Source organism: Centropristis striata, chromosome 7 (assembly GCF_030273125.1).
Source record: "Centropristis striata isolate RG_2023a ecotype Rhode Island chromosome 7, C.striata_1.0, whole genome shotgun sequence".
Lineage (NCBI taxonomy): Eukaryota > Metazoa > Chordata > Actinopteri > Perciformes > Serranidae > Centropristis > Centropristis striata.
The window spans coordinates 34,392,425-34,406,761 of record NC_081523.1 but is presented as its reverse complement, the minus strand read 5'-3'; the positions used below and the strand labels follow the sequence as shown (position 1 = coordinate 34,406,761).

Below are 14,337 nucleotides of genomic sequence, written 5' to 3'. Positions count from 1 at the left end.
TTTTCTGTCTCCTCTCTCTGTTCACATATCATAAATATTATTATAAAAACATGTCATCCTCAAACCTGATCTATGAGCACCAAATCTAACTCATTCTTTATGCTTAACCTCTCATCCCAATTTGGTGTTCTGATAATTTTAATCTACAGTAAATATGAGAACCTTGAACAGCTCAGAGACAGAACACAGGCTGCAGCTCACAGCTGAACTGGGGTTTTAATTATATATTATCTTTATCACACACTTTAACAGAATCATGTTGAGATTCCTGAGAGTACATTTCTAAATTGAAACATTCATCAATATTCTGGGTATACCCTTTAATTGTTTTACTGAGTGTGTGTGTATAATGTGTCAGAGTTCAGTACAGACAGAAACACAAGTTTGGTGTTTGTGCTGCTTCAAAGCTGCCATTCAACTTTTCTCTCCCAGTGACTGACTGCTGCCACCATGAATACTTTTCCTTATAATTTAAATAACAGCACTGCATTTGTAATGAGCTGGTGTGTTTAATACAGTATTACATAAAAGTTATAATTCTAGAGGCATTTTAAACACATGGTCACATGGTGTCTGATGTGGGATTATAGATCAGATCAGACTTTATTTATCCCGCTGTGGGGATATTTAGTCGTCACAGCAGCTCAAGATACAGACAGGAGAGTTTATAAATATATATAAAACACAGAAGAAGAATAAAAATAAGACATATTCATACATTATATAATATATAATGTGTATATATGTGTGTGTTATTTAATATGATGGAAAGTATAAAAATACAGTATAATATATAATATGTCATTTATGTGGTCAGATGTAAACAGAGATAGTGCAAAGAACTGTGACAAACATAATTATGTCAATGTTATTTCTGTAGTTCAAAGCCAAAATCACAAATTTACCTCAAGAGCCTTTAAACTCTGTAAACACGTATGTATTTTGATTCTTCTGTTTTGGGTCTCTTGACAAGATGTTTTTGTTGAGTCCATTCTTAAAGGAGAGAGATGTCAAAGATAATTGTTAATTACTAGAGAGAACATTTCTTTTCCAGGTAGGTTAATTTACAGTTTATCAGAATAATGGTAGAACTCTCTAAAACAGGACAGGAACCATGAACTGAACCTTTCTACTCTGGCTCAGCTGTCAGCAGTGAAATAATGTATTAGCCCCGCACATCTCCATGAGTGAATGTATAAAGCTTTATGTAAATGTAAAGGAGGACATGTAGAACAGTATGTGCTTCATCTTGTGCAATTAATTTTTTACAGTCAGCAGCTCCAGTTGAATTTCTCTCTTGTGGGTTTCTGGCAAAGTGAGGGCATGGCTGAAAAATCTGGTGAGTCAATACAATAGTCTTATTATATTATATTGTATTACAATACTAGGTATATAGTATACTATGTATATATATATATATATATATATATATATATATATATATGTATACTATATACCTAGTATTGTAATACAATATAATATATATATATATATATATATATATATATATGTACAACAAGTAACTATATTTATATATGCACAACAAGTTACAATATTTTAGCAAGGGAAAAACTGACATGGTCATTTTGAAATCACCACTCTGTTCTGAAGATATCTGAATGAAAATGGGTTCAATGGGTACCCACAAGTCTCCTCTCGACAGATAAGCCCACTTAAACCTGAGAAAAAAGCAGTTTAAGGCTAAAAAAAAAAACCACACCATTTTTCTACTGCATTAAAATATGTTATTTTGACCTATGTAAGTGAATATTTCTGCATACTGGGGTCCCTAAACATACTTTGGTATGACTGGAAAGCTGAGACTCTTCAGTGAGCCCAAATTAAAGTGTGATGTATTACCACTTCATTGTAGTGAGAGCATTTTTTTAAACTCGACTTTGCTGTATAAAATTACCTGTTTTAACTTCTGGGATAACTAGAGGCCTTGGGCATTCTGAGGATTCAGGACTCCTTTGTTCCGTGGTGGCTGCTTGTAAATTGCTGGTACATCCAGCTGCTGCCAATGTTAATGTTGTCTCTCTGTTTGGGTCAAGTTCACCGCATCCTATTATCCCCGGTTCCATTTGGACCTGATCTGACTTTCCGTTACTTTAAGATTGGGTCTCTTTTTTAGTTTATGTTGGGTTCTGGTAGGTTTTCTGTGTCTATTTCAGATCTGGTCCAAAGTTCAATCCAATCCAATCCCCTTTATTTATATAGCACAATTTTAGCAAACACAAGGTTTCCAAAGTGCTGCACAAACAATAAATACATAACACAATACAAAGAGATGTAGTAAACAATAGATCAGTAAGATGCAATTAGATAAAATAAATTAAAAATGGGATTAAAATAAAATGTAAAATGTACTGCCCGCACAAAATAAAATATGCATGAATACAATAAAAACAAAAAATCATAAAATCATAAAATCAACATAAAATCAACACTCTACGTGGTGTTAAAAGCCAACGAGAAGAGGTGGGTTTTAAGAAGAGATTTAAAATGAGACAGTGAGGAGGCCTGTCTGATGTGCAGCGGCAATTCATTCCACAGTTTTGGAGCTGCAATGGCAAAAGCTCGTTCCCCTCTGAGCTTCAGCCTAGCTCTGGGCACTCTCAGGAGAAGCTGGTCAGCTGACCTGAGAGCGGGTAGGGGAGTAGGGGTGCAGCAGCTCAGAGAGGTAAGGAGGAGCAAGACCATTTAAAGCTTTAAAAGCAAATAAAATAATTTTAAAATGAATCCTAAAATGAACGGGCAGCCAGTGCAGTGAAGCTCAAACAGGTGAAATGTGCTCATACTTTCTTGTGCCAGTTAAAAGACATGCAGCAGCATTTTGTACCAGTTGAAGGCGGGCAATGGAGGACCCACTAACCCCCATATAAAGTGCGTTACAGTAATCCAGCCGAGTGGTCACGAAGGCATGGATTACTGTCTCAAAGTGCCGTGCTTGCAGGAGTGGTTTTATTTTTGCCAGCTGCCGTAGCTGGAAGAAACTGGACTTCACCACAGCTTTGATCTGGCTGTCAAATTTAAGATCAGCGTCCACTTTAACCCCCAGGTTACTCACAATTGGCTTATGATATTGTGCCAAAGAACCCAGATTAACCGGGGGGGGGTTACAGAAGAGCCACCAAAGACCATGACTTCGGTCTTTTTTTCATTGAAACTCAGGAAGTTTGAGGACATCCAGGCTTTGATGTCATGTAGGCACCTTAGGAGTGGGTCAATACAGTACGAGTCATCTTTTTTGAGGGGGACATAGATTTGACTGTCATCTGCATAACAATGAAAATAAATTCCGTGTTTTCAAGTTTTATAAGATTGTATCGAACATTTAAATGATTACAGTGTTCATGAGAAGGTCTATTACATAATGGTCTATTACATATGTAAAGAAGTAAAAAAATGTTGTCCTTCCAATCAAAGATGATCTGCATCCTCTGAAGCGTCGTAGCAGCAAAAAGTGGCCAATTTCCAGTAAGTCAAACCTAACTGTGTTATCCTGTTATTGTTCGTTCTCTTTCTTATGAGAATATCTCCCCACTACATATAGAATATATGTTATGAGATTGCTGACATCCTGGCAGCTGACGGGAATCATCATTTAAGACACACCACGCCTATCGTGGCTCCCCCTGCGTCGTCTATAAATAGACCCAGCTGCGCAGGGTAACGTTGATCCTCTGATTTCCACTACGGCAGATCAGACGACGTGAGAAAAGAAAAAGAAAGACAAAGGAAGAAGGAGGAGAGTTTGAAGGGTGACTTTGTGTGTGATCCAGTACCTTTGGGTGACGAGCTGGTCTAACGTTGGGCTCCTCTCAGGATTGCAAAGTCGCTGTCTTGCTCTCTCTCTTTTCTTTTAAAAAGGGAAAGTGAGCTGAGGGTACCGGGTGCGGTATAGCTGGTCTGAAGAAGCGACACAGTCGCGGGTGCAGCCAGCGTCCTCTCATAAAATTCCTTTCTTGCTCTTTGTGCGGTCAAAGTTTTTTCCATCGGGAGAGGGTACCGCGTGCGGTACAGTTGGTCCGGAGAAGCAACGAGTCACGGGCACAGCCAGCGTCCTCCCCCCTGGTCTGCTTTGACGTTACACTAAGCAAAGAACAAAAAAACAAAAAACAAAACACACACAGCTACGAGAGCAACGCGAGCTTGCTGTTTGCTGTCTCTCCCCTCCATTCATTCATTCGGGGACCGGCGGGGTTGTTGAAAAGTAACGGGCTATTAATTAGCTGTTGCTATCAAAACACTGTGGGCACTTCCGGATCACGTGACGGTGAGGTCATGGCTATGGCAAGTCGGCAGGGCCCGCTGTGCCAGGGCTGTGGGAGGAAAATCCCTATAGAAGACCCACATGATTTTTGTGTTTACTGTTTGGGGGAGGACCATGTGCAGGCAGCAAGGGAAGATCCTGCTGAATGCATGAGTTGTTTCTGCATAACGGCTAGGCAAAGAGAGGCACGTTGCAGGTTGTTTGAAACAAGGCCGCAGCCTGCCAAGCGATGTAGTTTTGCGGCCGCAACAGTCGGGGCAAGGGCTGGCAGGGATACTGCACATGCTCCCGTTACTGTTTGCTCAGAAGTGGGTGTGCGGTTGCTGGGAAGAATGCATGGTTCTATTAGCCTGGCTAACACCAGACTAATCACAAATGAGATTAGTCTGGAAACCAGCCGTTCATTTCTCCGTAGAGGAGGTGTGGTTTACAATCCTCCGGAGCCGTTTATTGGGCGCTTAGAATGTCTATCAAAAGCGTCTGTAGGTAGCTCTTAGCCAATCAGATCAGTTATACCAGATGACGTAGTAGAGCTACAGAAAATGATGTTTGTTGTGTGTGTGTGTCTGTGAGAGAGTGTTGCTTGCTGCTTTGCTTCTCCAGTTCTCGCTTTCTGCAAGATTATTTATTTTCACGCTTTATTCCCCCTCATGTCATTCAGCCACACACATCCACTGATTTTATGGGCAATAAACAAGCTGCTGCGGGTCTCTGGGGGCTCCGCTGTCCCCCGGTTTGTAGCGAGATCACCGGCGTTACGGTCGCGGGACTAATAGCTAATAGCCCCACTACCGTAACGGCGGTGATCTCGCTACGAGCCGGGAGACAGCGGAGCCGCCGAGAGACCTTTCGCTCTTATTGTTTGTACACTTGGTGGTGGGGACGTCTCATTCGAAAATACCACAGGGAGTTGCTATAGGAGCGGCGTCTGCTCTGTCTCCTTGGTGCTCTCGCGGTATGTCTTACAGAGTCCCATAACATATATTCTATATGTAGTGGAGAGATATTCTCATAAGAAAGAGAATGTTGGGTTACAAGGTAACCCTGGTTCTCTGAGTATAGAGAATATCTCTCCACATAGAGGACGCTCTGGACCAGTTCAAATCAGAATAATCAACGTTACCCTGCGCAGCTGGGTCTATTTATAGACGGCGCAGGGGGAGCTACGATAGGCGCGGTCTGTCTTAAATGATGATTCACGTCACCTGCCAGGATGTCAGCAATCCCATAACATATATTTTATGTGTAGTGGAGAGATATTCTCTATACTCAGAGAACCAGGGTTACCTTGTAACCCAACGTTATATCTGAGATTGCAAGATTTCATCACTCTGTAAATTACTAATCCCCTAGTTAGGGGTTAAAGTTAAACAGCAACTGGAATAAGTGGACATTTTTTGTTTTTTAGTGTCTGAGCTGAGAGCTGTTCTGCTGGGGAACAGCTGGTCTGAGAGGAGTTCAGTGGGGAACTTCATACTGGAAAAGGCTGTGTTCAGCCCTGAGGAAGAACCAGACCACTGTGTGAGAGTCAGAGGACAGTTAAAGAACAAAGAAATAGTTCTCATCAACACTCCAGATCTGCTGCATCCCAACATCTCTGAAGGCAAACTGACAGAACATATAGAAAACTGTGTGAGACTCTCTGATTCTGGACCTCATGTGTTCCTGCTGGTTCTACAGCCTGAAGACTTCACTAAGGGACACAAACAGAGACTCTGCAGAGTCCTGAAACTCTTCAGTGATAATTCATTTGATCATTCAATGATTCTGATAGCATCACCCAGAGAGGAGAGTTTAGGTTTAATGAAAGAATACATTGAACAGCCTCCATTAAATGACATGATCAGTAAATGTGGAAACAGATGTCTGAAGCTGATGAACCTTGGACATTCAGAGCTGCTGACATGCTTGGGTCAAACTGTACAGGAGAACAATGGAGAACATGTGAGCTGTGATATATTTGAGGATGCAACACCTACTTCACGAGGTAATCATCAACGCACAAAACACAGAGAAACACAGATTCCCATTAATGATGTTATTAGAGAATGTTTAGATGAAAATTAACATATTTTTCCAGGGCTGGGTAGAGTTACAGAAATCAGTCGCCAACACTCACTCTCTAAGAAAAACCCTGTTACTCACGGTAAGTAAATTAATCACAAGGCTAATAACACATTTGCAGATGGATTTTTTTGACATCTCTTTGCAGGGATTAACATCTACACCACTGAAATGTAATATAATAAAATAAAAACAATCACAATGTAATCCTAAATAATTTCTTAATATATCTGTATTACATTCATATTTAGTTACTTTTTATTTGCTAAATACATTTTAGGAGAAATGTGAAGATGACTTTTCTTCAAAAATACTGTTAATATTGAACATAATGCATATCCATTACTGACAAACACATTTCCATCCATACATTGTCATACCACCAGCATTATATGTTTTATAAAATGAAACTTTCCAGATAAAATACATGAACAGATAAGATTGCAATTTCGAGTAGATTTAATGATGACTAAAGAAATCTCATGTTAGTGAAGTGATTTCCTCCGAATATTGACCTGATACTATTTTATTTTGATTTGATTTTTCTCTTTGTTATATACAGCATCTGCACTCAGGATTGTACTACTGGGAAAAACTAAACAAACAAAACTTTGTAACTTCATCATTGGGGACCAAAGTTTTCAGAACCAAAGAACCAGGCAATGTGTGGCCATGCATGGAGAGTGGAGAGGAAAACCATTAACGGTAGTGAAAACTCCCAGCATGTTCAGTCTGTCTGAGGTAGCATTCAGAGAAGAGATGAGAAGCTGTGTGAGACTTTGTTCACCTGGACCAAATGTTCTGCTGCTGTTTGTGAATCCTTGTGATTTACTAAAGAACATAAAAACACTGAATTTCATCCTGAGTTTGTTTGGTCAAGATGCTTTTAGACACTCCATGGTCATCTTGACACATGAGGGGAGTGAAAGTAATTACGCTGTCCAACATCTACTTAGAAAGTGTGGAGGAAGAGGCTACAGCATGGTTAAAGAAAACCATGTGTCATTAATGGACAAGATTGAGAACATTGTACATGAAAACAGAGGAACCTTCCTCACCTTCAACGAAGAAACCAATATACCAAAGTCTGAACACATGAAACCAGCTCTAAACGTGGTTCTGTGTGGGAGGAGAGGAGCAGGGAAGACCTCAGCAGCCAAGGCCATTTTAGGTCAGACAGAGCATTTTTCAGTCTCCAGCTCAGAGTGTGTTAAACATCAGGGAGAGGTGTGTGGACTTTGGGTTTCCCTGGTGGAGCTGCCTGCATTGAATGGAAAACCTCAGGAGGAAGTGATGGAGGAATCATTCAGGTGTATCTCCCTCTGTGATCCTGAGGGCGTCCATGCCTTCATCCTGGTCCTTCCTGTGGGTCCCCTCACTGATGAAGACAAGGGAGAGTTGGAGACCATCCAGAACACTTTCAGCTCTCGAGTCAATGACTTCACCATGATTCTGTTCATCGTGGAGTCAGATCCCACAGCTTCACCTGTTGATAACTTTGTAAAGGAAAACAAGGACATCCAAGAGCTCCGTCAGAGCTGTGGAGGAAGACAGTTTGTCCTCAACACCAGGAACCAGCAGCAGATCCCAGAGCTGTTGGATGCTGCAGAAAAGATGAGAGTGGAAGGATCCAGATGCTTCACAATGAAGATGTTCACCAAGGCTCAAGTGGAGAAGGTTACAAGACTTAGAGCCGAACTCCAGGATGTGAAACAGAGGATTGTGATGGGAGGTGACGATAAAAGTCAGAGCGGAGAGTGTCTCAGGATGGTGCTGATTGGAAAGACCGGCAGTGGAAAGAGTGCAACTGGAAACACCATTTTGGGCAAAAAGCATTTTACTTCCACTTCAAGCTCAAAGTCTGTGACAAAGTTTTGTGAGAAAGCAACAGGAGAGATTGATGGGCGGCCTGTAGCTGTGGTCGACACTCCCGGCTTGTTCGACACGACTCTGTCCAATGATGACGTTCAACAGGAGCTGGTGAAATGCATCAGCATGTTGTCTCCTGGACCTCATGTGATCTTACTGGTGCTGCAGATCGGTCGCCTAACAAAAGAGGAAAGAGACTCTGTGGAACTGATCAAGAAATATTTTGGCAAGAGTTCAGGTGATTTCATCATCATTGTATTCACCAGAGGAGATGAACTGGAGGATCAGTCATTTGAGAGTTACATTGAAAACTGTGCTGACTTTTTACAAAAACTGATACATGACTGTGGAGACAGACACCATGTTTTCAATAACAAAGATCCAAATCGTGCTCAGGTCAGCGAACTGCTGACAAAGGTTGAGATGATGGTGAGGACAAATGCAGGCAGCTGCTACACCAATGAGATGTTCCAAGAGGCTGAGGCAGCAATAAAACAGGAAGTGGAGAGGATCCTGAGGGGGAAGGAAGAAGAGATGAAGGCACAGAAGGAGGAGCTTCAAAAGAAACATGAGGAAGAGATACAAGCAATGAAAACAAGAATTGAAGAACAAACAGCAGAAATTGAACAGGAGAGAATCCTGAGAGCAAAACAACTGAAAGAAAAGGAGCAAAACATAGAAAATGATCGTGAACTGAGAAAAAAAGAACAGGAAAAAAGAGAAGAGGAGGACAATAAAAGGAAAAGACAGGATGAACTTCAACAACAAGACTGGGAGAAAAAACTTACAGCTCTGGAGAAAAAAATAAAGTCAGAATCAAAGGAGAAGGAAACCATTGATAGAGAGTTGGAGCAGAGCAAAGAAGAGCTTAGAAAGCAACGAGAGGACTGGGAAAAGAAACAAAAAGAATGGTGGGACAAACGGAATCAAGAAGATGATCAGAAACGACAGGAGGAGAAAACAAGAATAAGAAAGCTACAAGAAGAATACGAGCAGGAAAAAGACAAAAATGAAAAGAAAAGAAAAGAAGAAGATCGAATCAGAAGAGAACAGGAGGAGAAGGAGAAAAAAGATCTGGAGGAAAGCTATAAGAAGAAACTGGAGGAGATGAAGAAGAAATATGAAGAGGAGGCCAGAAAACAAGCTGAAGAGTTTAATGAGTTCAGAAGGAAATACACCAAGGACTTTTCAGCGTTGGTCGACAAGCACATGGAAGAAATCCAGGAATTGAAGCAAAAGCATGTGAGACAAATTCAGGAGAAAGAAGAGAGCCATGGCAAAGAGTATAATCTGTTAAAAGACCTGTCAAGTCACAAAGAAAAAGCACTGAAAGAACAAATGAGAGAAGACCGCTCAATGGACAAAGAAAAACAGCTAAAAGAGGCAGAGGACTTGAAGAAAAAGCATGAGGAAGAAATAAAAGAACTAAAAAAGAAATACAAAAGCAGATGTAGTATCCTCTGATCACTGAAGTGACCATCGATCAATATAATGTTAGCATGGAGCATGAAGTGTCTGCGCTGCACTGTCTGCATTGAAACAAAACATTGTAGGAATAATTAGCTTTTTCAGTATCAGGCCATGTATAAACACATTCATCCAAAAGATTTTTTTTATTTATATTTTTTTTTTTACCACTTTTACTCAACATGGAGGAGGTGTGACCAGGACATGAAAGACAAAATAAACAAACACAAAACAATGGCCTCTCTCTGTGATATAGGAGTTAAGTTCCTGCAATATTTAGACCTTTTTTTTAATGAGTGTTGGCTGGCAGCAACACAGTGATGCTGATATAGCCAACTTGAAGTGATTCCTCTGGGTTTTTTTTTCTTTTTTCACAAGGACCTTCTGGATCAATTTATGTTGTTAATGTCTTTATTTATGTTAAGAGTCATCTGTCAACAAACACAGATGTGCATGCTCTCCCTGTAATCCCACTGCACAGCCAGGCAGGCAGGCTACTGCTGCAACAATATATATTTATACTGTATATATATATATATGGATGTTTAAAGTGAAATGAATGTATTAGAGTACAGATCAGTTCCCTGGTATAGGTGTACCTTTAGTTTTACCTGGCATGCCTAAAGAAGGCAGATTCTGTTGCTCTAAGCATGTCCATGTATCTGACAGGTAAATGAGCTTCATGTTCATGTTTATTCAATTTCAGTATTCACCCAGTTACTGCCACTACGAAATGGTACCTAAATTTAATGTGTCATCCTTTTTTGTATTTTAAATGTATAATGTTTGAAAATGCAGTGTAAATGTCCATCATATGTTTGATTCTTACTCTTGTTGTCATCATTGATATAATTCCTTTTTAGTTTTATGAGGTGTTTTTGTTGATTGTTAATTAAAGATTTGCATAACATTTTTTGATACATGTTATTGCATATTATATATTGATTTGTCCCATGGTGTGTTCTGGAGTTTTGAATCAAATGATCTTCCTCCTAATTCTGTTTTCTTATTTTACTCTTAAATCCTACTTGAATGTGTCTTTTTATATTCTCTTATGTTTTTCCCCCTCAAATGCCTTTCTGTTTTACGTAAAACACTTTCACTTGTCTTGTTACTGTGAGGAGTACAAATAAACTTGGGTTTATTACAGCTGCAAATTGTGTGTGAAATATGTTACAGCTTTTGGCTAACTAAGATGGTTAATGCTATACTAATATCAGAAAATTACCATTGCCATTGTGAGCATGTTAGCATACTGATGTCAGCATTAAAATCAAAGCACCACTGTGTCTGTGTACAGCCTCACAGAACTGCTTCTATGGCTGTAGACTTTTAGCCCATGTAGGTCAAACATTAACTAATACATTCTAGGAGTTACCAAAAATATCAACAGGGTTTCAGTCTCAAATAACAAAACAGGTTAGGTCAAGTCAAGACAAATTTTATTTCTATAGCGCATTTACAGATGGCTGAGCTGCACCAAAGTGCTTCACATTAAAGTGCAATAAATACAAGATTGACAAAGGTAAAAAAGAAATAAAAGGGTTAAAAGACATTGCCTGCAAGAGTTAAAATAAAGCAAAAAAGATGGGATAATTTAAAGGAAACTGGGGGATTACAGGGAAACACTATTCCCTAGCACTTGCAAGAAGAAGACATTAATGGAAGGCAAAAAGAAAAGAGGTGGGTCTTCAAATTTGACTTAAAAGCATTCACGGACTGCACTGCACGGATATGGAGGGCAGGCAGGTCCAGAGTCTGGGGGCGGCTTGTTTTTAACCTGGACCTGGGCTCCTCCAACAGCAGTTGGTCAGCTGACTGTAGAGCTCTGGAGGGGGTGTGGTGGTGCAGCAGATCAGACAGGTATGTAGGGGCCAGACCGTGGAGGGATTACAAACAGTCAGCAGAAGTTTGTAGTTGATGCGCTGATGGACGGGGAGCCAGTGGAGCAATGCGAGGACCGGGTGATGTGATTGAGCTTTTTAGTGCAGGTGAGGAGTCGGGCGGCTGAGTTCTACAAATTACTTGCGAGAAACTTCCAAAACAAAAAATGCATAATGCATACCCACAATTACTGATACATATTGACAGTCTATTTACTATGTCATAAGAGTCTCCTGCCACTAGAAGGCACTTGAGAGCTGCTGCTTTGTTACAGGTAAAATTAAGACTAGGCTTACTTCCTGACAGGTGGCCACAATTACTCATTCGCAGTATTCCTGTCAAAATATATTTAAAGTACCAAGAGCAAAGGTACTCATTTTGCAGAATGGCCAATTTCAGAATAAAAATACATGTTATTATTATTATTATTAGTAATAATAATAATAATAATAATAATAATAATAATAATAATATTTATGCATTAATGTGTTGATAACTTTAATTTTGCTGGGTAGTTAATTCTATAAAGACACATCGTAATTAATGTATTAATTATTTTTGTATTAATCTGAATCTGCAAAGTAGCCAAAGCTTTCAAATGTAGTGGAGTAAATAGTCAGACAAAGTACCTCAAATTGTACTGAAGTGTAGTTCTTAAGGAAATTAACTTTTATTTTCCATAAATTAAATGAAAGTATCAAATTTATAATTGAATGCCATCAGCACACAACAAGAACAACTGATAGTCTACCCATGAGCTGGTGACAGAGCCTCCAGTTTTCGTAATCTGTGCTTTTGATAAGGACAGCCTGTTTTTTGTCTCTCATAAGTTTTGACCTGATAGGGGCACTATGCAAACAGAAATGCCATGAAAATAATTAGGAATCAACTTCCAAAGACAAACAAAATATGTAATTTTAATAAAGGGGGCAGAATGAGGACATGTGTCAATGGTGCTTTTGGATGAAATCTTGTTACTACCTCGTTTAAAATGTCAGTAGTTCTCTTTTGGTTTATCAATAAATCATGATTACACAATTTCAATGACTCAAAATGCTGCTGCAACAAAACTGTAAATGTTAATAAAAATCTATTTCAAACCTGATTTCACACAGCAAGAACACATTTACTGCATCAGGATGTTCATCAGAATATAAACAACCAAATGATGACGGAGTGGAAGTGCCGATTGGATACAAAAGTCTTTATTTTGTGTGTGACATTTGTGTTTGTTTGTTGTTAGTCCTCTTTGATTTGATATTTTTAGAATGTAGAACTCTACTGTGATTCAACGTATCTTGTTGTAATTTTATTATGTAAAAAATATTATTGTTGTAGAAGACTTTGGTATGTCTTTTTAATCTTCTTTTTCTACTAACAGATGTGCATAAATAAGGAAGTACTTTGATGTGCGATTAAAAGTTCCCTATAAATATTTGCTTGTGGTTGAAGGTAGTGGTTTTCTTTGTTCTTTGTGTTTGTAATAAAGAAGATCTCTTAGTTAGTGCTGGCAGAACCAAACACACAGCTTTCAGATACATTTAAATATATATATATATTTGATGAAAAACAATGCTGATGAATAAAGTGGCATCAGTATTAAATTCCATCACTTAAAATCAAAATAGGTTAGGAAAACAAAAAGACCTGAAGCTGCTGTTTTTGTATTTAGAAAACAACAACAACTACTTCAACTACAATTTCTATTAATTTAAACTCCTTTCCTGAATGTCAAACTGCTGTTAAAGTTCAGGTTTCAAGGAGTGTCACAAGTGACTGCCAAGTTTGGGAGGATAAAAGCAGCTGAGGAACATTCAAGATATACCTTTCAGTTTTCATGACAAAAATGCAATTAAAATCCTTCTGTCAACTCCACAGAATCAATGCTGTCTATCTATCTGTCTGTGTCCATCCATCTATCAGATCTAAGCATAGTGTAAATTCATGAACAGAAAAAATAAAACATGGTAACATTATCATTAACTCTTCACGGCTAAAGTTCTGTTGACTCTGGACAGGATCCAGTGAAACGTAATGAAATAATAACACACATTCACAGTCTAAAGCAGGACTTTGACCTGCAGTTTGATTAAAGATAAACTGAAGATAAAGTCTCTGACACAAACTTAACTGTGCAGATTTTTACTAGATACTTCGTCAAAGAAAAAAGTGCATAAAGTACTCCACACAGGAAACCTGCTCAACTAAGTAAATAATATTCCTTATAATCTGGCTGTTGGTTAAGATCTTGTCATGTTCCAGAAATCAAACTAAAGTAACTAAGCAGCAGGGTTTTCTGGGCTGCTAGAACAATTTGGACATTACTGCCATTGAAACCATGAATAGAAGGAATTTCAGGTTGCTTGAATTTAGTGTATGTAAGATTACTTAACAAATTTATCAAAAAGGTATTTTTAAAGGTTTTTTAGGTGTCTTGTAAATTCAAACTGCTTATCAATGGTCAGATTTATTGCAGTGTGACAAATCCCTGCCAAGTTTGGATGGATCATATTCATAAAAGCAGCAGGGCAAAGATCAGGATGTACCTGCAGATCAGCGTTCACATTCATTTTGCATTTTCACATTCTCATTTGGATCTTTACTTTATTTCAGTTTACGTTATTTCCAAACATATAATCATTTTTCTTTATCATGAATGTTTTTATTTCTTCCAGGCAGCCACCTTTTGCATTTTCATTTAAAAAAAAAAAAGTTATATCACAATCAACAGTCACTTTTGTGTTAATATTGTAAGGCGGATTAAATAATTGTGTTGT

The 14,337-nt window shown here is 38.8% G+C and overlaps 1 protein-coding gene across 1 annotated transcript; it reads left to right on the top strand.

Annotated features, from left to right (window-relative positions):
• The first annotated feature begins 1,323 nt into the window (after positions 1–1,323).
• On the top strand, positions 1,324–9,673 carry LOC131974930 (GTPase IMAP family member 8-like). Its single transcript, XM_059337438.1, has 3 exons — positions 1,324–1,339; positions 5,685–6,242; positions 7,374–9,673. The coding sequence occupies exons 1-3, from the start codon at positions 1,324–1,326 to the stop codon at positions 9,671–9,673; spliced, it is 2,874 nt and encodes a 957-aa protein (XP_059193421.1).
• The last annotated feature ends 4,664 nt before the right edge of the window (positions 9,674–14,337 follow it).

Excerpts from the sequence above, each read along its gene's own strand:
- LOC131974930 (XM_059337438.1), top strand. Across the intron at positions 6,243-7,373 it reads GAGCTGTGATATATTTGAGG|ATGAAAACAGAGGAACCTTC; the intron begins ATGCAACACCTA and ends AGAACATTGTAC.